The 24,733-nt window shown below is 54.9% G+C and overlaps 9 protein-coding genes across 9 annotated transcripts; 3 read left to right on the top strand and 6 right to left on the bottom strand.

Annotated features, from left to right (window-relative positions):
* Positions 1-317: 317 nt before the first annotated feature.
* Positions 318-2,542, bottom strand: M421DRAFT_51245 (MIF4G-domain-containing protein; the record flags this gene model as incomplete). Its single annotated transcript, XM_033594913.1, has 2 exons — positions 318-530; positions 599-2,542. 2 exons carry the CDS (start codon positions 2,540-2,542, stop codon positions 318-320), a joined length of 2,157 nt encoding a protein of 718 aa, XP_033454439.1.
* A 295-nt stretch (positions 2,543-2,837) lies between these two features.
* On the top strand, positions 2,838-3,173 carry M421DRAFT_50849 (uncharacterized protein; the record flags this gene model as incomplete). The annotated part of the gene is made up of 2 exons (XM_033594869.1): positions 2,838-2,894; positions 2,994-3,173. 2 exons carry the CDS (start codon positions 2,838-2,840, stop codon positions 3,171-3,173), a joined length of 237 nt encoding a protein of 78 aa, XP_033454438.1.
* A 178-nt stretch (positions 3,174-3,351) lies between these two features.
* M421DRAFT_115018 (WD40 repeat-like protein) lies at positions 3,352-6,985 on the bottom strand. The gene is made up of 3 exons (XM_033587239.1): positions 6,588-6,985; positions 3,897-6,535; positions 3,352-3,850 (listed from the first exon to the last, which is right to left on the bottom strand). Exons 1-3 carry the CDS (start codon positions 6,746-6,748, stop codon positions 3,384-3,386), a joined length of 3,267 nt encoding a protein of 1,088 aa, XP_033454437.1. The 5' UTR covers positions 6,749-6,985; the 3' UTR covers positions 3,352-3,383.
* Positions 6,986-7,210: 225 nt separating this feature from the next.
* Positions 7,211-8,997, bottom strand: M421DRAFT_339 (benomyl/methotrexate resistance protein; the record flags this gene model as incomplete). The annotated part of the gene is made up of 5 exons (XM_033589446.1): positions 7,211-7,503; positions 7,552-7,862; positions 7,914-8,225; positions 8,278-8,512; positions 8,565-8,997. 5 exons carry the CDS (start codon positions 8,995-8,997, stop codon positions 7,211-7,213), a joined length of 1,584 nt encoding a protein of 527 aa, XP_033454436.1.
* Positions 8,998-11,441: 2,444 nt separating this feature from the next.
* On the top strand, positions 11,442-12,655 carry M421DRAFT_415234 (uncharacterized protein; the record flags this gene model as incomplete). The annotated part of the gene is made up of 2 exons (XM_033590622.1): positions 11,442-11,672; positions 11,723-12,655. A coding segment is annotated over exon 2 (790 nt), but the record flags the coding sequence as incomplete, so codon positions are not given.
* Positions 12,631-13,079, bottom strand: M421DRAFT_114999 (uncharacterized protein). Its single transcript, XM_033587238.1, has one exon. The coding sequence runs from the start codon at positions 12,985-12,987 to the stop codon at positions 12,715-12,717; it is 273 nt and encodes a 90-aa protein (XP_033454434.1). The 5' UTR covers positions 12,988-13,079; the 3' UTR covers positions 12,631-12,714.
* Positions 13,080-13,747: 668 nt separating this feature from the next.
* On the bottom strand, positions 13,748-15,945 carry M421DRAFT_51127 (uncharacterized protein; the record flags this gene model as incomplete). The annotated part of the gene is made up of 2 exons (XM_033594898.1): positions 13,748-15,796; positions 15,850-15,945. 2 exons carry the CDS (start codon positions 15,943-15,945, stop codon positions 13,748-13,750), a joined length of 2,145 nt encoding a protein of 714 aa, XP_033454433.1.
* A 1,001-nt stretch (positions 15,946-16,946) lies between these two features.
* M421DRAFT_415232 (MFS general substrate transporter) lies at positions 16,947-19,858 on the bottom strand. The gene is made up of 4 exons (XM_033590621.1): positions 19,390-19,858; positions 17,495-19,339; positions 17,363-17,438; positions 16,947-17,311 (listed from the first exon to the last, which is right to left on the bottom strand). Exons 1-4 carry the CDS (start codon positions 19,547-19,549, stop codon positions 17,200-17,202), a joined length of 2,193 nt encoding a protein of 730 aa, XP_033454432.1. The 5' UTR covers positions 19,550-19,858; the 3' UTR covers positions 16,947-17,199.
* Positions 19,859-22,040: 2,182 nt separating this feature from the next.
* M421DRAFT_50877 (glycoside hydrolase family 18 protein) lies at positions 22,041-23,146 on the top strand (the record flags this gene model as incomplete). The annotated part of the gene is made up of 3 exons (XM_033594874.1): positions 22,041-22,254; positions 22,304-22,453; positions 22,503-23,146. Coding segments are annotated over 3 exons (1,008 nt in total), but the record flags the coding sequence as incomplete, so codon positions are not given.
* Between the last annotated feature and the right edge of the window lie 1,587 nt (positions 23,147-24,733).

The raw sequence follows: 24,733 nt of genomic DNA, 5'->3' as shown, positions 1-24,733 counted from the left end.
TTGGAGCCTGACTTTTGTCCCAGACCGTGCTATGCTATGCTGATTACAAACTGATATATTCCGATGCATTTTGACTCGCAACTTTTGTACAGTCAAGGAACCTGAATCCAACCTCATCGCCCACGCCTTACGAGTCTCTTCTTTTCCGTGGCGGTGGGCTTCTTGATCTGCTCGAGCTGTAACTCCTCCGTCTACGCATCGGACTCCTGCTCCGACTTTCACTTGCCCTCCCCTTCCCTTTGCCATTAGCCTTCTTCGGCAGCGGGCTCCTACTCCTCGAGCTACTAGCGCCCCTCCTTCGCACCGGACTTCTACTCCTACTTACGCTCGCACTCGGGCTCCTCCTCTTCTTCGGCGGCGGACTCCTCGATAGCGAATCCGTCGGGCTGCGACCGCGGCGCTTGGGCGGTGGCGAGCGAGACGATGAGTAGCTGCGTTTGCGCGGCGCCGGGGAGCGGGAGCGCGACCGCGAGTCCGAGTACGACCGCGCGCGGGCTTTGCCTGTGACGCGCTTGCGGTCTGGTGTGGGGCTGCGTGTGTAGCTGCGCCCTCTGGACGAGGAACGCGATCGCGAGCGGGAGTCTTTGGAGCGCCGTACTGGGGTGCGGGAACGGCTTCTGCTTCTGCTGCGGGAGCGTGATGAGTATGACGAGTAGCTGGAGACGCTGTGTGAGTCGTCGCTGTCGCTTTCTGGCTCAGGCAGGGTCTTTGGCTTCGGCGCTGCGTTCTTGAGCCATTCGCGCATGCCCTCTGTCAGTACGCCCATGCCGATGGCGGTGAAGAAGTTGATCGAGAAGCGAGTCTTGCTCTGGTCGTCGGCGTCTGTGGGGAAGACACCTGTCAGACTGTCCTGCAGCATTGGATCCTTGAAGCGCGCAACAACATCCTTCTGGCCCAAGAAGGAAAGCAGCTCTTCGAAGAGGATCTTGATGAAGATACGGGACGAGGATGTGGTGTCCTCCTCGTTGAGCTTGACGACCTGGAAGACATGCCACCCGATGGCATCTGTAGCGAGGAGATGTGCGAAGAATTGGGCGATGATGCGGAGGCGATTTGTCTCGAAGCGGTGTATGGTCTCGTAGTAGTGCGCGAAGCCCTCTTCGAAAAGGTCGGTCCACATGCGGTTGATCTTGCAGAAGCGCTCGCCGATCATGCCGTAAAACTTCTCGTATGTGCGTTCCTGGCTGGCACATTCGACAATCATGGTTGTGAGTTCGTTCTCGAGGCCGTGCGGGAGGTTGATGCGCATCAGCTTGTGACAACATTCTTCAAAGCCACCGCTGGACTTGATTGTGAGGTAAATCGTTCGGCGCAGGCTGACGAGATCGGCGTTGGTCTGATCCTTGACGTCCTCGGCTTTCTGCTCTTCATCCTCCTCTTCCGAGTCCGAAGCGTCTGTGTACTCGGCGCCGCTTTCCTCCTCCTCGCCCAGAATCTCCTTCTTGATCTTCTGGTACTCGGCCTCGTGCGCCTCGTACTCGGCGTCAAACTTGAAGATGTTGAGGCCGTCCTCCACCTTGACATCGTCTTCCAGCGTGTGCCTGTGTGTGATCTGATCCTCTTCTTCTACAAGATCCAGATCCTCCTTGATGGCAGGATGCTCCTTGTACTTTGTCCGTCTGACCTCAAACAGCACCTCAATCATGTACTGCGTGCGCTTGTCGATATCGGCCTCGTGCAGAATATTCCTCATCTGGTCGAAAATGGCATTCGCAATGGCCATGTTCATCTCCTCCAAAAACGCGCCGACCTCCTTCATGATGCCGACGGCAATCTCGACCGAGTCGTCTGACGGCTTGTTGAGCAGCAGCAGCAAAATCTCGGCAATCAGCACCTCGTGCACGACCTGCGTGTTGACCAGATGACTGAGGAACATGGTGCTCGCCAGACACACGGCCTTGTCGTTCCTCCGGAAGCTCTTCCTGAACTGCACAATCAACCTGCGCACCAGCAGATCGCCGACCTGGGGCAGCTTCGTGTTGACAATAGCCACCATGGCGCCGTAGATGGGCGTGAACGGCAGACTGGCAGCCTGCGCCTTCATCATGGCTCTGCAGAAGAGGCCGCGCCCGCGGACCAGGTTCTCGCTGAACAGCTCGGGGACAATCATCTTGATGTTGGCCGTGTTGGTCTTGTTGATCAGGCCCTGGATCGACTTCTTCAGCGCCTCCCACGCCATACGCTGGAACTCGGGCGTGGCCTTGTCGGTGATGTTCTTCTGCATCTCGCGCAGACGCGCGGGCGGGATGTAGGCGCCGCCAGCGCGCGTCTTGGAGTCGTCGACGGGCAGCTTGCGCGCGGCGCTGAAGGCGCTCTTGAAGAGACTGAGGCGCGCGTCATCGTCGGGCACGTCGTCCTTGGCGCCATTTGCGTCGCGCTGGCGGTCGCGGCGGTCGCGGCGCTGGGGCGCGTCGTCGTTGTCCTGCCGGCGCGAGCGCTTCGAGGGCCCGGCGTCCGAGGGCGAGCGGTCGCGTTTGCGGGGCGCGTCCGGCTCGACGTCCGGCTCGGGCGAGGGGATGCGGACGGCGGAGGCGACTTGCATGGTGAGGGCCTCTGCTGCAATAATGCGCCGGGAATGCGAGAGGGTGTGATGTCAGACGTCTAAGAGTTGTCTCGAGAAACTTTAGCTCCAAAGCGCAGCCGCAGGTCTTGGCAGCCACCCCTGCGAATCTAGGCTGGAGCTCTCACCACGTCGACTGTCGACATTGAAGACCGAACAGACACTCGTCGTCGCCACGCTCCTTTACCCTCACTCCAAGATGGTACAGATGCTCACCTTCCAAGCCAAGTCAATCCACGTCTGACAATTGCAGCTCGACCGCCTTGTAGGACTCAGCATGCTCATCGCAGCCACTGCCGTCTTCGTCTACTACACCGTCTGGACGCTGTTCATGGTGCGTCGCCCGCCTCTCCCCCTTCCCCCCACCCCCCCAACACCTCCACCTATCTGCCCTGCAACCCCCTGCCACTCGCAGACACTAACACGGCGCCAGCCCTTCGTCGACGAGGACCACGTCCTGCACTCGCTCTTCCTGCCCCGCGTCTGGGCCATCCGCATCCCCGTCATCCTGATCATCCTGTTCACCACCGTCGTTGGCTCCTTCCTGTCCGTCGTCATGATAAGGAGCAACCGCAAGAAGGCGCTCAAGGCCCAGCAGAAGAAGGCCTCGTAGGGGACACGTTGCACCGCCTGCACAGTACGACACGAGGCGATATAGGGGTAATTCTGGCATATGGGCGGCGCATGGGACGTATTCGGAGCATCAAGACTGTCGTTGGCAGCACTAGGGACTATATACCATACTTGGAATGTAATTGATTAGAGTTGACAGTCCTCGCTCGGAGGGGTGCAAGATGCTCGAACGCGCTGTGAATGCCTCCGCTCACATGACGTTGCAGTTGTCCTCGGTGATGACAATTGGTCCCTCGCCGTCTTCGCCCACTTCGCCGTCGCCTGCGCCTGCACCGCCATGATTCGCCGCAATGTGCCGTGCAAGCTGTGCGAATACCGCTTGTGAGATGAAGTAGTCGTCCCTTCCTCCTCTGCGGTCCATGTCGTTCTTCGACGTGATCTGGTAGGCTTGGTGCAGACGCTTGCGGCTCTTCAGACCGCCTGCTGCAACTTCTCCATCGCCGTCGCTCATAGCTTCATCGTCGGTAGGCTCGACTGCCCGCTCTGGCCCGCTAGGCCTCCTTCGACGCCCAAGGCCGATGCTGGAGAATCCAGTCGTGTCTGCAGAGTGCACACCAACACCCTTTCGGGCGTTGTACTGGTCCCGGATATCAGGCGAGAAGATCTTGATGGTGTGGTCGATGCCAGACACAGCCAAGATAGGCTCGTATGGATGTCCTGCAAAGAATCAGCAAGAGATGGTAGTAGACTCGGGGTAACATACCTTGGACGACATTGACCACCTCCCCGTCGCCCTCGAGGATGTTGACGAGCTGTGCAGTCTTGCGGTCCCATATGAAGACGTGTCCAGAGTCACTGCCGCTGACCACATACTCATCTTGGAGGCCAAAGTAGTTGACATCTTTGACCGTCTTAACGTTGCAGTGTCCCGTGTACACTCGTGTGTGCGGCGCGCACGCTATGTCGCGCTCAACCTTGGCCCTCTGATATCTTCTCCGACCAAACTCTGACCTCCATAGCATGCGTCCGCTTCTGGTCCGGCGTAGACCTTCGTCATCTGAACCAGATTCCTCATCCTCTTCAGACTCTTCTTCCAGGTCACCGTCACTGTCGTCATCGTCATCGTCATCGTCTTCCTCGTCTTCCTCGTCTTCCTCAATGACCTCTTCGTCAGCCTCGTCTGTGTCATCTTCGTCGAGCAAGTCTTCCAGCTCCGGAGGTATGTGTTCTGCAGACGACCCTGACGCTGCCGCTTCCAGCTCACTAATCGCATCCGCCCTTGCAATTTCGGCACTCAGCTGCTCTATCTCCTCCTCGGCAGTATCGATGTCCTCTTGCTGCTCTCTCAGTGCTCTCTCCTCTGCTCTGATGCTAGCGTCTGAGATGCCACGTCCGCCCAACGCCCGGTCCACGAATGCAAATTTGATATCCTTGGAAGCATTAAGGAGCAAGCCTCTCCCAATCTGGTGTCCCCACTTCAGCTTCGCCGCATCGCGGTTCTGATTCGTGAAATCTGGCTTGTCCTCATCGTCTTCAACGTCCTCGCCGCCAGTCAGGTCGGCAAAGGGGATCTGGACTGCGTGTGAGAACGCACGAACAGCGTCGATCTCGGTCGGGAAGAGTACTCGAATGTCGTCTGTCATGAACTTCGATACGTCGACGTTGACGATCGCATCCTCACTCGCCAGGTCCATCAGATATGGGATGAGTACCTCTTCGATGGCGTCCATGTCCGAGTCCTGGGGTATGGGTAGGCGGTCGCCTCCACTTCGGCTGGAGAAGCCCTCAACGACTGCACCTGGACCGCTATCGAGCCAGAGTAGGATGGCCTTGAGGAAGTCGTAGCCAAACTGCTCATGTCGTGGCAGTTCTCGCTCTCGTGGCGCATGCTGTATTGATGCAAAGTACTGCGCGATCACCGCGTCGGACGTCGAGCTAGACCCTGTCAGAAGCTGCCCACCCATCACTCGAGAAAGTGTGCCAGCGGCCTGAACGAAACGTCGAGATGCAGCACGGTCGTCACGAAGCCTGTTCTGTAGTGCCACGTCCACTGGATCGGGATCGACTGGATAACCCCAGCCTCTGGACAGGTCGTCTATATCAGGCAATATCGAGTGTGCCAGGCCTAGGAGTGATGTGTAAGCGAGGTGCAGACCAGACTCGCCATGGTCAGCTAAACCGAAGATGCGCTTCTTCATCTTGACAGTTGTCTTTGCGATACGGAAGTGGTCGGTGCCACGCAGCTCGTTCAGCTCTTCCTGCGATAGGCCGTTGCTCGTGGGGGCTTCGATGCGAATATCCTCGGACTGACCATTGTCGTACCTGACTCGAAGGGCTAGGTCTTGATCGGCGCTTCCAGTGCGCTGCCTGGAACCGGCCCTACCTGTAGCTTCTTGCGTGCTTGACCTTGGGCGCTTTCGCTTTCGGCTCTTGTCTTTCACCCTGCCTGTGGTATCACCAGTCGACACCTTCGATGTCCTGACCTCCTCACGCGCATCAGGTGCTCTTTGAATGTCGAAACCGTAGATGTGGTCCTGTGACCAGCTGACAATGAGCTCGTTCGGATGCGCATCGCTTATCTTGCAGGCCGTGATATGTCCACCATCATTGCGCTTCATATACTGCTTCCCGCTGGGCGCAAACTTCTTCACGCATTGCGTAGCCTGTCCCAGCAGCTCTTCTTCGGTTTCCGTCCAATTGCCTGGGCTTGACAGCCTCGATCCTCGTTCGCTGTGCCTGTCCCTCCCCAGCATACGACGGTCGTGGAGGAAGCAGTGGAGGTGAGCACCACCAAGTGCTATGTAGTGAGGCTGCGATGGCGAGCAGGAGACTGTGTTAAGGTCCAAGCCATAGCGACTGTACGAGATCAGCGGCGGTGGCGCGTTGTCGGCAGCATCAGGATCCCTGGCCCATGAGGGCAGTCGCCCGTCTTGTGCAGGGGGGTATGTTTTCGATGGCTGTCTTATATCCCATTGTCTTACATCGCCGTCGTTCGAGCAAGTTAAGAAGTAGAACGGATTGTCTTCGGTCACGATGCGCTTGACTGTGTCGTTGTGGCTGCGGAAGGCCTTCTCGTTCGTCTCTGTGCCAGTGAGGGTGACAGCATTGCGCAAATGGTGTATGCTGGGCCGTGCTCCGTTCGGTCTCTGCCTGCTCTCAGAACCACACGCCGAGTGCCCAGAGTGCTCGATGTCGAAGATGCGGATGTCGTCGGTGCACGAGACGATGGTGCGGTCGTTCGAGTAGGGCATGAACTTCACGGAGAAGATGTTCGATCGGTGTCCCGTCACGATAGATGTGGTCAGGCTGAACTGCTCCGTGTCCGAGCCGGGGTTGTACGAGTGGATGTTGATTCGGTGGTCGTCTGAGCCCGAGGCGAGAAGGCGGCCAGACCGCGACCAGCTGTTGACAGTCAGTCAGTACTATTTGAAGCGCCAGAAAAGGATCTGTGTACCTCAAGGCGTTCACACATCCATTGTGGCCCTCCAGCTCGTTCACAATGTCCAGATCATCGACCCAGTGCTTATCGCCGTAGATGCCCCGAATATCTGTGTACGTTCTGCGCTGGTGACCGACTTCCCGCTTCAGCAGGCGATCGTATACAGAGTGCTTCATCTTGGAGGCTAGTAAAGCTTTGCGGGAGGGTCGTCACGTCGTGGCGAGCTCCACGGACTGGGTGGGAAAGTCGCGGCGAGGCAAACGGCCGAGCCTCGATGCCCACGTGGAGTGATCAGTCAGGCTGCAATTTCTCAGGATCCGGGCTCGCGGTGGAGAGGCTGACACGCATTGCGGTGCATTTGCGCAGTGCTGGGAGTGCTGGTGAACGTTCGGTGAGGTTGCTGAACGCGGAATGACGATGGAGCTTCCCCACCACGCGCCAGCACCAGCCATGTCACCTCCGCGCCGCCGATCGCACATCACCTCACATTGCCAGATATGTGAAGCATTTTTACACCCAGCGTTTTGTAGAATGAATCTGTGAAGACCGAGTAAATTCCCCTTTCGCGTTATCTATGATGAGTCTACAATTTGCTACTTTCACCGGAGCAGCATCCACCTTGGCCAAAGTCAATTAGTCTAGGCAACCGCAAACCTACTCCTCTCGCGCAGGCCCTTGCCATAGCGGAATAGAAGCCACATCAAGATTGTACACAAAACCATGAATCCTGCCAACAAGCTTACACCGCCGTCGATTCCAATGCCGCGGAACATGGGCCTCGCGAACAAGACCGCCGCAAATGCGAACAAGCTCCTGGACAGACTGTTTGCTGAGAAGATACTGGCGGCATATCGAGGATATATGTTGGGGATGTAGAGGAGGATCGATTGAGCGACGAAGTATGTGCCGAAGATGGCAAGTCCAAGACCAACTATTGCTGTTAGCTTGCACTACGGAAGGCCTGTAGGACATCACTTACTGGTTGGTGCCATCCAATGTACCGAGGGACGGGCTGTCCACGCAAATATAAAGAGGCCGATGCAAATGACTGGTGAAGCGAACAAGCCGGGCAACAGGTGGTTCTCGAGCTCGCCGAAGGTGCCGTTCATCATCCGGGGGAAGCATCTGTACTTGAGGTAGATGCAGTGGACGGTGAATGCGATCAGTCCAGCTGGTGCGACAACAAGGAATACAAGGCCAGTACTCTCAGCGGAGAAGCCGTACATGACAGGGTAGACCAAGGGTAGAGACTCGAAGAACGAGTAATAGGTGCCGTAGCACAGACCCATGCTGCGATAATTGTCAGTCACTTGGCCAACCACTAGCACGGCTTTGACTTACTATACAGTCGTGAAGAGAATAGCGGGATCAAGCGCGTTGATCTCCCAGGGCTTGATCAGAGCATCGAACATCAGGCTGGATGCCTTCAGGTTCTTCTGCTTCTTCTCTGCGTCAGACATGAGGTTCTGGTTGCCCGTCTCTTCACGAAGGCGCTTAGCCTTGTAGTAGAGGATCGTAAGAGCTGAAGACTCAGGCAGCATGCAGAGCATCAGGATGTAGACTGGGCCGGCGATGATCATGAGTTCCCAGGCTGAGAACCTCCATCCAAGGTCACGGACAGCGTAGGTGGAGAGTGTCGGTCCAAGAGCAGGTCTGTCGACTGTCAGTCGCAACTTCTACCTACCAAAGTCCTGTCATTACTCACCCCATCGTAGCTGTAGCTGCCCACAATGCCACTGCAAACGGAAACTGTGCCATTGTCCAGATATCTGCAAGAGAGGCTCCCGCCGTGGCCAAGCAAGGCGATGCCATGAACCCAAGTAGGAAGCGCAAGATCATCAACCCTTCATAGTTGTTGACCAAAGCAGTGGGGATACACAGGATGACGAAGAGGAAGCCGGAGATGGCGTAGGGTGGATTTCTGCCAACAGCAGGAATTTCTTGAACTCTGTTACTTAGGTGCCCTGGAGCTAGTTCGAGTCTACGGCTTACCTGAGATGGGCGAGAAGAGGAGGCATCCTATGCCGTACCCTAGTACGTACAGAGCAAGACCCAGTGAGCCCTCAACGTGTGACTTGCCGAAAACTTCCTGCACGGCCTCCTGTGAAGGCGTGTAGATGGACGAGCCGACGTACACAGCAAACGTGTAGAGGCCGATGAGCGAGGTCATAAGGACTTTGTCTCTTAAGGGCCAATTTTGAGGATTAGACGGATCATTGGGTCCGTCCCAGCCCACCAAAGTCGCACTCTGCTCGAGTTTGAGTTCGGCGCCGATGACACTGTCAGTGGGCATTGCTGCAGGGACATCATCGCTCGAGGAAGAGGGCGATATCTTCTTTGCCTTGTGTCGCGAGAAGTCAAAGCTTCGATGACGGATGTAGTGGATTGCGGTTCCGAGCGACGAATGCCGGAATAGATATGACATGATGAATTAAGAGGACTTCCTGTGGAGTCGGGAGATGACGAAGGCTGTGAAGTATAGCTTGAGATGCCACACTTAGATCTAGTGCTTTGAGGTCTGTGGGAAAGTAGAAGGCAGGAGATTGTCGTTGCTACTTGCCGTTCTGGCGCCTATGAACGCATAGCAGATTTATATATTCGCTCTTCCGCCTTAAGTCCATCTCAACGCCGTGCAACATATCGGCTTTAGTCAGACTCTCCTGCGTTTTGGGAATGACTGTTCCGTGCCAAGTACCAAGTAGTGACGATGCTGATGGATCGACGCAGTTTATAAGGCCATCACCGATGTCGTGGTATACAAATGTCAGCGCAGAAGGTGTCTTACCTACGTTGGGCATCGGAACTTCACGTTAAGCTGTCAGCAGAAGGTAAGTGCCTACCAATGAGGGCGACGCATCTCAGCGACGATTGCAAGTGGACCATAGCGCCGGCTTCGTCATCATCTGTTGTCGCAATTGGCCAATGTTCATGGAGAATGGCTTCCCGTGGTTCTTACAAAGCGTGGCTACCTCAAGTTGGTTCGCAGCCCTTTCAGGGTCCATAGGTAAGCAGACAGATAGCGCAAGCAACGGACGAAGGCCTTCGGTCAGCCCCCGTGTTGATTGGTAAGTGGGCCCACTCGACGCTCTTGAAAGTCTCCGGTGCTCGCTGGAGATCCGGAGGTGCAGCCTTCCAAGGTTGCGGCGGCTTAATTTTTTGTGTGTGCAACTTCGAGGTATTCTTGCTTCGGGAAGTAATGTAGCGGCAAAGTATGCGAAAAGTCGCCATCCACCAAAATCTCTGAAGTCACCGAGGGTATGGTCTGATAAAGTCCAGTAATGTATCCTACTCTTTTCTACTTCCTCGTAGGACGATGCCATCTGTGGGCTGGTCTTTCCAAAGTGCCGGCATGGTGGTGATGCTGTGTAGCAGATTTCGCAGCGTCAGAGCTGCAAGATGCCGGAGTCAGCAAGAAGCTGTCCATGCTGACTTCGCACACCACCTCAACATGGCAGCCTGTCGTTCGCTCGCTGACATACAAGGAATGCCGCGCAGGAAAGCATGTGAAGGAAGGAAAGAAAGAAGAAAGAAGAAAGAAAGATGTTAGCACGTTGAAGCGGACGGTGAGCCTGCGCCGGTAAAGAAATCTTCTCAGGACTCTGCGATACATCCCTGATTATGAGACTCATCCTGAAAATAAGCATCTTCACCTCAAGCCGCCCACATCTCATCGCGAACCGTGTGGCACCCACACCCCGCTTCGTAGTGACACCGGTCTCTAAACTGGGCCTGCACGCCGTCAACGTGAATTCTCGGGTTCCATGTGTATTCACAAACGCCTGTTTCAAGGCGCTTTTGTCAGCCATCAAGCTTTGATGCGAAGCTTGGCCCCTGAGTGTTTCGCAATCGCTGTAGTGTGGTCCCCAACAACCTCACCAGACATTCTCAGTTTTGTGCTCCGCAGAGGACCACATTTTTGTGCATGATCAGACGTCTGGCAGCGCGGAGGGCGTGGCGTCCACGGCCCGCAAACATCTCGTGCTTCGCGCTGCGAAACGCATCTTTTCAAGCTTCTCGTCTTCTCTTTGATTTGACCTGCCGGCGAGACGTGGAAGCAAGGTCTGGCTGCATGCACACCATATCGAGGCGGCCTGCAGTGCGCTGCGGTAGCTTTGACCGGCGCGCACGTGGGTCCCGTCGGGTAGGGCAGCCTCGTACCAGGAAATGAGTCCATATATATTTAGAGGGCTAGCCACCCAACGCCTGGGGAACTAATATTAATAGACAAGCTGGCCAGAGCGGCGCTCTCGATTGCTCAGAAGGGCGTAGGTGGGAAGGATATACCCAAGACATTCTTCGCAGGGTGCAGTAGTTGACTCTGTTCATCTACGGCACCTCGTATCCCATAGAAAACATGTTGGGTGTCTGTGTGTCCAGGTGGTGTTTTACGAGGCTGGAAACGTAGCTCCTGGAACGCGGCACTAGATGTTCCGCAAACGGGCCTGGCATTGGCAGCAGCGGGACGCGATGTCGAAAACAGCGCTGCAAACCACGCGCTCACGCCCAAAAATGGAGAAGTCACCGCAGCCATCTAGGGAGAGGTTGGCGTGCACATTGGATCTGCGGAGCTGCCAGAGATAGTGCACGTGCAGTCAAGCAGCCTGTCCGTCTGCGCCTGCCCAGCATTGGGCGCTGAGTGGTTCAATCTAGACCGCATGTTTCCAGCACTTCAATTGCAGCGCTCAGGCTGGAAGAACCGCCACTGCGGCCTCTAGCGACCGAATAGTGTGCTTATCTGGGCGCTCGGACGGGATCTGGCAGACGGCGACAGGGGCGTGCATGGGGCATCTAGAGCCGGCCGCTCGCGGGGGCAGCTGAGACGAAAGTGAACGCGCGATTAGTGCATGTCACACCAAGGTGGGAAGGTTCGACTGGACCGGGCTTGAGGGCGACCGCTTGGGTACATGTACTTAGTGGGCGCCGCTTTTTTCTGGCACCGCTCACTATTAATTACCAAACATCATCATCGACGTCAGATACGGAGCATCGTACCTTGTACTACCATCTCAACTTGGACGCATCCGGCAGACCCAACCCTCGACGGTGTGAGTTTATAAGCAGCAACACTCAGCTTTGATCTAGAAGAGCCGCAGGACCTCAGTGAGTGTAACGAAATTGACCTGAGTGACTCGTTGTTAACCCTCGGCTAGTCCATACTTCAACATCCAAACACCGCAACCATGCGCCCCACAACACTCACCTCATTCCTATTCTTCACAGCAACCCTCGCTGCGCCGACACGGACGCTACAACGCAGCCACTGCAGCTGCATACTCGTCTCTGACGCCTCCAACCCTCTTGAAACCCCCTCCGCCGCGCACTGGACACCTGCCAACTGGAAGCCCACAGATTCCACACCTAGTGCCTCCCCCTACCACCAACAAACACCCGATAAATGCGAAACCTTGGGCCCAGAGCTAGAACGCTTTCGCTACGCAAGACCCGACCTCTACGAGTCGTATGTGCGCGACAAAATTGCGGCAATTGCGCCATACCCCAGCCAGGACGAGGAGAAGCCACTGCCCACCGAAGTCCTGATGAGCAAGGAGCCGCGCCCAACATCACGGCCAAACGAGCGGATAGTGTGCTACTCGGAGCCCGAGGCATTCTCAGCGTACAGCGACTCATGTCTGACGCTGTGGGCGCTGCAGATCATCGTCGCCGTCACAATCCTAGCGTGTGTTGCAGAGGGCGTTCATCTGGGCATGCGGTGGTTCTCTGGCTCGTCTGCGGCGTCCGAGGAGGACCAGATATCTTCCGAGAAGGCGCTGCGACTCCCCGGTGCTGAGCGACTGCTGCTCGCTATCCCTACGCATGTTAATGAGAAGGCCGAAGTTTTCAGCCCCGGCGCGGATAAGAAGATGAAAGCGTATGAGTCGGCACGGTACTTTGTTGTCAAGGGCTCGAGTGGTAGGAAAGAGTTCATTGCGTATGACAGTGAAGATGATGATGAGGCGAACAGGCCGGTGATGTGATTATACTCGCATCAGGCGCGCAATATTGGTATTGGTATCCAAGCATGCATTTTCAGCGATGCAGAGGCAGTACATACAATCAATTCATACACTTAATGAAGTATAACACATGTTCAGATGCGGTCGGTCTCGAGGGTTTCATCCACAATGAGAGGTCGAAGGAGGTGTTATCCTCGGTCGATGTTGTCCGACTTCCTCTTCCTTATAATTCCCTTTCTTTCTTTCTTTCTTTCTTTCTTTCTTTCTTTCTTTCTTCTCTCTCCTCTCTCATCATTCACGTCTTGCTCCTCCCAACCGACTTGTGAGACGACACGAAACAAAAGGGTATCGCAACTCCAAAGGTATGCAGACAAGCTACGCTGATGGGTATCGTAAGGCAAAACATATATGCACCACCGACGTGAAAATTTGCGCGCTAAGGCAAAAAGGAAAGCCGACATAGACCAGGCCAGATAGTCGCGTGCGTGGGCAGGTGCAAGGGACAGCGACCGGCCGAGGGTTGGTGTGTGGCTCCAGGGGCGTCAACAGCACAAGCATGACCTGCCTTACCTGCCCAGGAAGGAATACAAACGGACATGGGCAAAGCGCATGGGAAAAAAGGACCAGGCTTGTCGCTATCGGCGTCTATGTTGTAGTAATCATTTGGTTACCCGGGCCAGAGTCGCAGCGGGGTGTGCTAGGTATCGCAAGGGTATGTCGCAATGGTTTGACGGAGGTCATCGCAGATGGGCTCCAGGAAGTAATCGCTAGGTAGTCGCGAGAAATAGTCGCTAGGAAGTGGTTGCAAAGGTTTTGTTGGAGGGAGGGCGAGTCCAGATTATGGCGGCAGGTGTATTGTCGCAGGGCTATCGAGTGGGTTGCCGTAAGTACGCGATCACTATCACCGGTGATATGATGCTCGTTCGGATAGTCTAGATGACAGTCGTGATTAAAGGTTCGTGTCGAACCGAGTGTATGGACATGAGCTCGCATCGATCGAGACCACGGGGCTAGCCATCGACGAAGCCGAGTTCTTGGACAACTGGAAGGAGGCAGGAAAGATGGAACGCCGTAAGCCGGAAGAACGCCGAAGTACAGGAGCTGCTGAAACAGGATGTCGTTGCGTGAGAACGACAGAAGAAGGTGGAGCCCTGGGCAGCTCCAATGAAAGGCGCTGTGCAAGTGTTAAAAGTCGTAGACACGCCATGGCTGGCGTATTGTTTATATTATGGTGTGCCACCCCTTCTCGTTCATGACGTCGATCCAGAAGGTATCTTTACCCTCATCTGACTGCCGCCATGTCTCCTTGATCAACGTGATCAATTGACGGAGTGGTTTACCAGGCACACGATGGGCATAGACCTCCAAGCGTCGAATGACCTTCTCTCGTGCGTCGAGGACCTTTTGATCGTTGGCATGCACGTCGAAGAAGTCAACCGAGGATACGAATTTGAGCTCACAGGCAGCGACGGTGAGGACAAGTTGCTGAACGCAAAATGTGCCCGAAGATGCTGGCAGGGATTCCATCATCTGCAGGATGTGCATGGCGAGGGAGTTGAGCCACAGCTTCATATCGGCATCCTCGTACGGAGTCTCAAAACGAGGCATCGGGAAGCGGAAGTCAACGTTCTCAGAGACAGGCAGCTTGTTGCCGCCCAAGCGCTTCCGGAGGATCGAAGGGAAGACGCGGTAAAGCTCGAGCAAACCAGCGCAGCGATAGGCCTCGGCAAGCACAGTGAAGTGCTCCTTGGGTGTGCGGTCGTCACCAGTGTCAGCAATCTCGTCAACCGAAGGATAGTCGACAGCCAGAAGATCCTCTTCCACAGAAGTTGCGTTGAGAAGGTTCTCTTGACGACGGATGAGGTCCATGACCGAGTCCCTGTTGAGTGATCGCTCACTGCGAACAAGGCGGCCGACTTCAGCAAGGAGAGCTTGGATCATTGGTGCAACGCCGGTCCATGGGTGAGGAACTAACTTGCCGTCCGGGCGTCTGCCTGCAGGAGTACCCTGCTTGTTTGACACCACCCTAGGGCGCATGCCTGAAGGTCGCGAAAAGCTCATGGCATCCTCTGTCACGAAGCCCATGACCATCTCCCAGTAGATGAGAGACTCCTCAAAGAACTGTGCCTCACGCTGGACCTCGGTGTTCTGCGACCGATCCATCAGCTTAGGCAAGATCAGACCCCGAGCTGTGGAAAGGAATTCTGTGCCGAGAGAATTGCTGTCGTGCCACGAGGTGGTGAAACCTAGTATCATGATACTAAGGAACGTCCTTGTGCAGCTGACCTGTCCAGCTTGCGCCAGGGGTAGCTCCTCCTGAAGGGCTGCAACAGCCTTGCGCTGAAGCTCGGTGCCGATGGCTGCCATGTATGGGAAGGTGTTGGCGAGGTGAGCGGCAGACATTGACTGAATGGCATAGCTGATCGAAGGTGAGTCTTGGTAGATCTTACCGATGGTGGTCCTGAAGGGGTTGAGATGTGAATCGAAAGAAGAGAAAACAGCGCACACATCCTTGAAGTAGTGCTGAATGAGAAGTGACTCCTGGTCGTCCGGCGACGAGGGGTTAGGTGTGGGGCTAGGGAGCCTGTAGAAACCTAATAGCAACGAACGAGAGAGACGCGGAGGGCTTGCTTCCCGGCTGGACTCACGAGTGGTCAAGACAGATGACTCGTTCGAAGCCTCGTTGTGCTCGAAGGGTGTGGTGTTGTCGAAGTCGAAACCACTGAAGCTACGAAATTCGTCGAGCACGGTGGAGTCTAGGTCAGTGCTCTCGAAGTGATCAAAATGGAAGTCCTCATTGGGCAGTGGTATGGCGTCAACGAAGCCATCAAGCAAGCAAGGATCCAGGACATGGATATCATCCATGGGGAATGGCTCGAGGTCTCGTGGAGAGTCCTCATCCTCCTCAGACGATTCCAGACTGGCAATAGGCTCCTCCAGAGATGGCAATGGTGGTGAGGCCATGAGAGGTATTGCTTGCTTGTCATTGCCACTCATCTCAACATCCATGCTCCTCCTGCCGATAGGAAGCACGGCGGCGAGTGCCTCAATGCTGTTCGAGACATTCTTAGGAAGCGACGAGCTTGTGGCGATTGATAGCTTACGAACACCTGCTGATGCTACCCTTGATTTGGGAGGAGATGATGTGAGCTCTGTAGGCTGGAAGACCTCGTACTTGGTGGACCACTTTAGGGTCTTCTCGTAACCAGGGCAAGGGACATTCCTCTTCTTGCATTGAAGGCAAGATCCAGCAGTCTCGTCACATTTAAGCTAGTGCAATGTTAGAAAGGATTTGTGTCGTAAAAGTGCTTGTGAGGACTCACTCGCTTCAGCTTGCATCGACCACAGCCATTCCTGGATTTGGTCTTCTTTGTCTTCAGATCTTGTGCAAGTGCTTTGTGTTGAGCCAAAGCGGGCATATCTGCTGAAGCAAAGTGACAAGATAGGAAGTTTCAAAAGACGATGATGTGATACCCCAGGTTGAAAACAGGAAGCAAGAGGGACCGTCACCAATTAATGCAGGTGAGAATGCAACGATGACACAGCCGATAGGAACCGCTGTGTATCGAGGTAACAAGGGACAAAGATAGAGCAGCTGATAAAACCTCGTCGTGTGGTTGGGGTTAGAGGTAACTCAGCCTGGATCGCCCGAGCTCGGACATGAGGCGAGTGCATTTTCCTGGTCTTGCGTCGCAGCTGCATGAGTGCGAGATTGATTGGCCAGCCACAGCGTCGGATCCCATCGTTTTCCGTCTCTAAACCCATCTATGGGAGGACGCTCGTTCACGCGGAAAACAGGTCATGGTTTGGATAAATCATCGCCATCCGTTGAGCGCGTTATCGTGAGTCGCAGCCAGAAGATGCTCGTTGCGATGTTTGTTGTTGCATCGAGGCGAATTGTTAGATTACCACGGTTGTTATCCCTGACCCGAGTGAGTGTGGGGAAGATGGATTGAGTTACTCCTTCCGGATAGTGCACTTCACACCATGCATCATATCGCTCCACTATATCACGAGCTACCAATAAAAGCACTTCTGCCAGCGTGCGGCTCCGACATCGTCGGTTCTTTATGCAGGGCATCCATACTTATCTTTATCTGCCTGTCAGGAGCGTTCTGGAATAGCTCCATCAAAGGCGCCGTTGAAGATACGGGCTCACGAGGACAAGCCAGCGGTCAAGGACGGTGGGAGCGTCACCCATATCGTCCAGCTGACACCAACTGGCGATGAACACGACGCAAGCCTCGTGTGTTGAGTCTGCGTCCCGGAAAGTTGAGGCGGCTCTGCTGCTTCCGCAAGAAAGTCCGGCAGAAGACCTAACTGCCGCTATACACAGTAGCTTGCCAATTATTCGGCCAAAAGCCATCGAGATGCAAAGAATGACCCACAAGATCCTCGACACGAGTCACAAGGAATGTTATCACGACACAGGAATCTATTTCCCGAATCAAAGAACGGGAGGTTCGGTATACCCCACGAAAATGCTAGAACCAGGATATGCATCAAAGGCTGTGACTGCTGCGAGGAGAGTCTGGGGAATTAACTGGGGAAACGATCCACTTCAACGCCGTGTGAGCCCCCAAAAGAACGCCATGAGTCATGCCAAGCCAAATTCGTAACATCGTCGGTCTGTCGGTGTTGTAACTCATCACCGAACATCGTGAGATCCAGACTTAGAACTTCTCCATCAAGTTCCTCCTGACCGTCCACATGCGCGCTCGCTTGCCGTAGATGTACATTGGGATTGAAAAGAGCATACAGGCCAACTGGATCCCGCCGATCGCTCTGTGGGGCTATTAGATGAAGAAGAGATGTGAGTCTTAATAGATGACCTACAGGAAAGTGCTCTTAGGACCCTTAGCCTCAAGCCAGTGTGGGAAGAACAAGGAAAATATGAAACCGTGGAGGACGTCTGTAGGTCGTTAGTACCGTTGCGTAGCTGCCAGCCAATGCTCAAGCGAAACTCACTCTTGCTGAAGTTCAGCGTCACCAGTGCTTCGCCCGCGTACACACGATATGAGTCGACAACGAAGGTGATCGCGGTCGTGGAAGCAAGACAGCAGCCAAAGCTGATCACACCGAAGAACACAGTCGGTACCATGTAGTGATCCTTCTCTTCAGCGCTCCAGCCGAAGCCCATGAGTCCAATAACTGTAGCGATTGTGATTGGTATAGCCATGACCAGACGAAACTCGGGTTCGTATACGCCATCGTTTCGGCGTGCCATGAATCTCACGATAAGATCCGAGACCTTGCCAGCGACCGCCGTTCCCAAAACACCACCAATAAATGGTGAAACATACACGAGTCCGACCTGGAGAGCGGTAAAATTGTACGAGTCGTGGTTTTGGTAAATGTGCGCAACAGACTCGGACAAAACAATGAGCCAACCTACAGCGAGAGCGTAGACTAAGGAGGACCAGAGAACGGCTGGATACGCGAAGAGAATAAACGGCCTAACCGCGACCTTGATCCACTTATCTTTAGCCAGACGTCCATTCCACGGCTTCAGAGACTGGCGGTAGGTCTTTGCAGGTGCCGTGCGGTAGTAGTCAGTATAGTGAATAGACAGCTGCTCAGAGACCTGGTCTGCATCGAGTGGTCCTTCGGGTGCAGCGGATGATAGGCTATGACTGCCGGACGTCTGGTCCTGTTTCTCCGGATCCGATTGTGAGCTTGCTGGCACATGCGCAAAGTAGTCGTGTCGTGGCGTTCCTGGAGGCGTCGAGTGTATGCTAATCGGAGAGCGCGGCGTTTGTGGTGCATCCGTGTGCGTACCAGGCGTCTCGCGCTCCACTTCGTCTGCGAAACCGACGTGAGCTGTTTTATGAACCTTTTTCGGGTAGTCGAGGGGCGTCTGTATCGGAGTTGCCACTATAGAGGCATTTTCTGGCCCCGGGAGTGCGTCCATAGACTTTTTGTGGTGTCTTGTGGGCAAATGAAAGTGTTTGTGTCCCCTGGGGCTGTGACTGCGACTGCGTGTATGGGCACGACCTCTCGCTCTAGGTGCACGATCCCAGAACGTTTCAGGAACGAAGAAAAAGATGAGGAAGAAAGAGAATCCAACCACAATGGCAATGATCCAGAAGACCCATCGCCACCCCAAGCTTTGTACGACTGCTGCACTGACTAGGGGGATCAGATTCTTTCCACCCAGTAACAGCAGCGTATACACGCCTAGACGGTAGGCCCGTTCGTGGAGAAAGAAGATTTCAGCAATCGTAGCACTCGGCAAACACTCAACTGGAGAAACAGCGAATCCCTGAACAATGCGTGCGACAACCAGAGACGGGTAGTTCGGCGAGAGCGCACACCATACCGAAGAGAGCGTGAACAAGACAATGGCAACCAGGTAGACTGGTCTCTTTCCCCATAGAATGGCGGTGGGCGATGCAACAACACTCCCGAGACCCAGACCAAGCATATAGAGGCCTGTCGTCAATGCCACCTGCGAGAGGCCAACGCCATACGTCTCAGCGACGTCCTTGAATCCCGCCGCCAGGACAGGCGTCATGCCTCCACCAAGCATGCAGTAGAAGCCAAGAGAGATCAACGCAGCATCGCGACGTAGTTGCTTCCAGTTGAGAGGGTCGTTCGCCGACTCCTCCGGCTGGGGGTCCAGAATGAACTTCCCATCTTTTGTGCGCTTCTTCTCAGGTGGTCTCGACCGTGACGAACGGCGGGAGCCGCGCGAAGCGCTCCGCGGAGGACCGTACGCTGATGGAAGAGAAGAGGCCGATGTTCGTGCGCGCGCGTGCTGTAGACCGAGCGGTTCGTTGCGGTTGTGCGCCTTGGATAGGAGGATGACGGATCCTGGAGACCGTCAGTCGACCTTGTACAGATACACCAGATTGCAGGCTTACCAGGCACTTCGTCTGTAAAAGGATCGCCCAATATTCCCAAACTCCATTTCCTGGTGGGATTTGAGCTCTTCACGTTTTGCGATGAAGGTGTTGTTGTATCGCCGCTGCCTCCTGCGGGCGCTGGTTCTGGCTGCTTTCGCAAGCCTTTCAATATGCCCATAATGCTGTGAAAAGAATACAGAACGCCAAAGGATGCAGGTATGAATAGCAAAAGTGGCGGAAGGAGGGTTGTTCAAGAAACACCGAAAACCAACCGTGGATACGGTACGCTATGTTTCGTTGCTACCCCATGGGACTGCTGCAATCACTTTTACATCCGGGTCCACCATGTTGCAGGTGCGCGACAGGCAGCTGACAGAATGTCCGACTCGAGGACACGGATACTCCACTCTCTGAGCCACAAAGAAGCCCGTGTGAAGCGTGAAGTTGTATGTGCGGTCACCGCTTCACAGCGATCGTTGAAAGATGACGCAAGCCTAGACGAAATTACAGGCAATGTCAGGATCACGGGGTCTCTTTTGATAAGCGCGTACTGCCTTCGGTAATGAGCGGCACCGCTAGCGCCAATCCCGCTACTATCGGACCCTGGAAGACCCATGGTGGATCATTCACCACTGCCAACTGATAGAGCTTCGCGAGTCGCGGTTCTCAAAATACCTCCCTCCTCAAGACCTCACCGCTGCCACGGAACGCCCTATCACAGGCCTCCAGGAGTTGAATCATCGACTCACCAGCCTCACGATATTAGACGTTCAGAGCAAGTCTTGCTTCCCCTGGTCCGATTGCTGCTGCCCGCCTCAATGCCGTTGTCGATGGTGTCAATGTGATGAGGTTGGCAACGGCCTTGCTGTCGGTCTTATCGACCTCGTGGGAAGAACAATGCGCATCAAGCTGCAGTGCTACCACGGAGTGGTGGAAGTTGAGGAGTTTGCTCTCGTAGTAGGCCCACCGCAAACGCCTTTTATCGCGTTGCCTGCAGTCTCAAAGCTGGACGTAGCCTACCTACACCTTCAGTCGCGTGCTCGAAGCCTTATCTGATCGGCCGTGATCAACACAAGCATCGTATTGCGCTTCTTCGTCGTTGAACACGAAAGAGCCGCAACTAGGCCAGTGCACGTGCGACAAGGCGCCGCTATTTGACGACATTGAACAGACCTGCGTCTCGGTGCTACATATCGGATGCAGGCTACTCTATACTGACATCTGGAATGCCATGTAGGCGGACCTCGGCATCTGTACGATTCAAGCCACCACTGTCAAAATGGTGCATGAATCTCCGGAGTGCAGCGTGTCGCGCCTGACCTCATATGCATGATCGTGAATATGTTGTAGTCAGGCGCTCCTCGAAAAGCCAGGGCCAGCTCGCAACATCGCGCCGGATCTGAGTTCGGCCTAGTCCCACATCTCCACCTGCTCAGAATAGCGCTGGCGCCAAAATTGCATCAAATAATAATGGGGGGCCTTGAGCTGCCAACACTCTCGGTCTGCTTAAGATGGAACAACGGATACAGTAGAGTAAGGAATACGGGAAGTAATAGCCAGTGGCTGTGAGTACTCACGCAGTTGAAGAGTCCATATAAGCTGAACAACAGGCGACAGACTTACAACGAACGACATGTCTCTCAATGCTGACGGCCCCTGACTGAGCGGTACCTGCCAAGCTGCTCGGTAAGCTTTCGGATACAACCTGAGGCTTCAGGTCCTCACTCTATCATCCACAGTACCGAATTTGAACCCGCCACTAAGCCTGGTTGGACAAAAGAGAAATTTCCACTCTGTCCACGATGTCTCCTGCAGTACGCCACAGACCCGCCAGTCCCGCCCTTAACGCTCAAAGAAGATCCTGAGAGGTCACTGAGAGTTTGCGCGGCTCTCATCAGTACACTGTTTCTCACAGATTCCCACAGGAGTCTCCAGACAGTCCCGCAAGAGTATGGAGCAAGGTAGTCACCTGGGATGTTTCTCTTTCTACTCAAGGACCGTACGATGCTTCAAAAAAGCCACGCCGGCGGATGTCTGACCGTCTGTCCGGACTCAGCCCTAAAAGAAGAACATCCAACCTCATACTTAGCCGGACGTGTGAGCCATCTTTAACCGAAATGAGCCATCGTCCATTGAGAGCGGCTCAGGAACCGGTCAAGCAGCTTTGGAAAGACGCCACGAGATCTGCGGCGCGGTAAATCATCACAAAGCATAGCGCATCGTGTGCATGCATTGTTCTAGACGCTACATGATCCCGTCAACCCATATTGAGCTAGATCTGTGAGCTTTCCGCCAATGAGCAATGTCTAACGTCTCTGTTCCCGCATACAATGTCAGGCCTGGCTCTATACGGTGGGTCAGGGTGCTTCTGCCGTCGTGAAGTGTAGGATGGCCTCATGCTGGCAAACGGTGTGGGTGCGCCGCTGGAGCGTCATGCGGGTACAGCAGCTGCCTGAAGACTAAAACATCGTAATCTCCCCTTTCTTTTTACGTTCGACTTCTCCTACTCTTAGTCGTCGTTGTCGTTCAGTCACTCTTTCGAGTATCTTCAATAATAGCGAGCCTTTGCTTGCGTCCTTTCATTGAGCACGCTCATTACGATCTTTACTGGCCTTTGGCCGTCCCTTCATTACGAAAAGTAGAACCGATATTCGACTAATTTTGTAATCATGCGTCCCACCATCTCTACCATCGCGGCGGTCGCCGCAGGCCTGTTCGCCTCGGCAGTGTCCGCTCAGAGTCAAGTTGCTATCTACTGGGGTCAGGGTGCTTACCAGAGGGAACTCAGTGTTGTCTGTCAGGACCCCAGTGTTGACATTGTCAACATCGCGTTCGTCAATGGTTTTCCGAAGGACAGCAACAAGTACCCCGACTTAAACTTTGGTAAGTGGATCACTGTCATGTCGGCCACGATTCAACTAACAGCACTCAGGCAACGCCTGTGGAGGCTTCACCTTCCCGAACCCTGACGGGACACCTAGCAACTTTCTTGGAAGCTGCGACACTATCACTCGAGGTATCAAGACTTGCAAGCAGAATGGCAAGAAAGTCCTGCTGTCCCTCGGTGGTGGATATCCTACCGGTGAGCTGACACTCTGTCCGAGTAATATCAAATTCACTGACACCTTCAGACTACTACCTTGCCGACCAGCTCGCCGCACAGTGGCTCGCAAAGGTTCTGGTAGAAGCCTTCGGTCCCAAGATGGAGAGCTCCACCATGCCCCGTCCTTTCGGCGATGACGTTGCAGTGGATGGTTTCGATCTCGACATCGAGTCTTCGACCGCTGTTGGCGACCAGAAGTTCCAGTTCTACGGCGACCTCGTCAAGTATATCAAGCAGAGGAGCCCAGGCATGTTGATATCCTCGGCTCCCCAGTGCGTTGTTCCCGATGCCCACCTCGACAAAGCCATCGAGGAGGCTCCCTTCGACTACGTATTCGTACAGTTCTACAACACCGATGCGTGCTCTGCTATGAGGGGCTTCACGGACCTCCGGGCGGGCACTGACACTGGCTTCACCTGGAATACCTGGACAGAGAAGCTACAGAAGCGTTCAGCAAACCCGAACGTCAAGCTCTTCCTGGGACTATCTGCTGGCACCAACGGCGCAAACCCAAACCACTACCTCCCGCCCACCGCCGCGAACTACTTGATCAAGGACCTCAAGAACAAACCGCTGTTCGGTGGTGTCATGCTCTGGGAGGCTACCGTCTCTCAAAACAACACCATGTTCGACCAGCCGTACTCCCAGTGGATCAAGTACAGTCTTGATGGTACATTCGAGGATAACTACCACCCCGTAGTTTCGTCTACTATCCGATCATCCTCCACCCTCGTCTCCTCCACCAGGTCCAGCACCATCATTTCCCCAACTAGTACTCCCATCACAACTAAGACAAGCACTCCCATCAGCTCAGAGACTAGCACCCCGGTATCGTCCAAAGCCAGCTCTGTGGTTCCTTCCAAGTCTAGCACACCCATCGTGTCGAGCAGCTCCGTGCCTCCCTCGAGCAAGAGCTCTTCGGTTATTCTCAGCTCCACTGTCAAGTCTTCCAGCACCCCTGTGGTCACCTCCAGCACCATCTACCCTAGCAGCTCGGCTGCCATCGAGTCCAGCATCCACTACTCCGAATACTTCTCTACTGCTTCGATTCCTCACGTTGAGTCCAGCCTGAGCTACTCTGACTATTTCTCGACTGTTGTTCCGTCTGACTACAGCGCCAGCTCCACTGCTGAGCCCAGCACCGTCTACCCTGAGGACGTCTCCTCCACTGTCCAGTCTAGCTCCTCTGCCTACGTTACCAGCTCCACCTCTGAGCACTCGTCCGTGTACGAGACCAGCTCCGTCGAGGTGACCAGCTCCGCATCTGAGCACTCTTCGGTTTACGAGACTAGCTCCGTCCCTGAGGCCACTAGCTCCGTATCCGAGTACTCTTCTGTTTACGAGACCAGCTCTGCCCCAGAAGTCACCAGCACCGCCTCTGAGTACTCGTCTGCTGCTTCTTCCAGCTACTATGAGACCAGCTCCGTCCCCGAGATCACCAGCGCTGCATCTGAGTACTCTTCCGTCTACCCATCCGATGCTTCCTCAACACCTTGCACCACCTCCACCGAGTCCTACGAGACCCCTGAGGCTTCGTCTTCCGCTTCTGAATACAAGTCCTACTCTGAGTCCTCCAAGATTCCTGAGGTCTCCAGCAAGGCGTCCAGCTACCCGACTGTCTCCACGAAGACCCCTGAGGCTTCTTCCTCAACCTTCGAGTACGAGTTCTACTCTTCCTCGGCCCCCGCTGCCTCTCCCAAGACTACTGAGTACCTTGTAGTGTACCCGACTCCTTACCCAGCTGATTCAGTCAAGACTCCTGAGGCTTCGTCTGCTTCTGAGTACGATGTCAACAGCAGTGCTATCCCTACAGTCACCAAGCCTGCTGAGAGCACCACCACTGTCGTCACCACAACTTACCTCGACACCTGCTCCACTGGCCTGACCACCAAGACCACCGTCATCACCAAGACGGTCTGCAACGCTTGCACTAAGCCTTCCGACAAGCCTGAGGCCGACTACCCCGAGGACTGGACCACGAGCGTTTACGTCTCCAAGACCCTCACCGTCACCATCACCAAGCCCATCCACCCTGCCACTGATGTCCCTGCGTACCCAACTGCCGGCATCGCTTCTGAGTCTCCCGTTGCTCCTAAGCCCTCTACCCCTGCCGCCGAGTACCCTGTCGAGAAGGAGGAGGTCCCCTCATACGAGACACCCGCCAAGTCCTCCTCCTCTGCATCTGCTGTCTACCCCATCGCCTCGATCTCTGCTGTCTACCCCGTCGCCTCGATCTCTGCTGTCTACCCCGTCGCCTCG

Source organism: Didymella exigua (assembly GCF_010094145.1).
Source record: "Didymella exigua CBS 183.55 unplaced genomic scaffold M421scaffold_1, whole genome shotgun sequence".
NCBI classification, from domain to species: Eukaryota; Fungi; Ascomycota; class Dothideomycetes; order Pleosporales; family Didymellaceae; genus Didymella; species Didymella exigua.
This window is presented reverse-complemented; position numbering and strand designations above follow the sequence as displayed.

Bases quoted from the DNA above. Each gene is read 5' to 3' on its own strand.
- M421DRAFT_115018 (XM_033587239.1), bottom strand. From the start codon at position 6,748: ATGAAGCACTCTGTATACGATCGCCTGCTGAAGCGGGAAGTCGGTCAC. The intron at 6,536-6,587 runs GTACACAGATCC...GACTGTCAACAG, and splicing joins GGATGTGTGAACGCCTTGAG to CTGGTCGCGGTCTGGCCGCC. The intron at 3,851-3,896 runs GTATGTTACCCC...GATTCTTTGCAG, and splicing joins GGTGGTCAATGTCGTCCAAG to GACATCCATACGAGCCTATC.
- M421DRAFT_114999 (XM_033587238.1), bottom strand. From the start codon at position 12,987: ATGTCGGCTTTCCTTTTTGCCTTAGCGCGCAAATTTTCACGTCGGTGG.
- M421DRAFT_415232 (XM_033590621.1), bottom strand. From the start codon at position 19,549: ATGGGCATATTGAAAGGCTTGCGAAAGCAGCCAGAACCAGCGCCCGCA. The intron at 17,439-17,494 runs GTGAGTTTCGCT...AACGACCTACAG, and splicing joins GACGCTGAACTTCAGCAAGA to ACGTCCTCCACGGTTTCATA. The intron at 17,312-17,362 runs GTAGGTCATCTA...ATAGCCCCACAG, and splicing joins GGTCCTAAGAGCACTTTCCT to AGCGATCGGCGGGATCCAGT.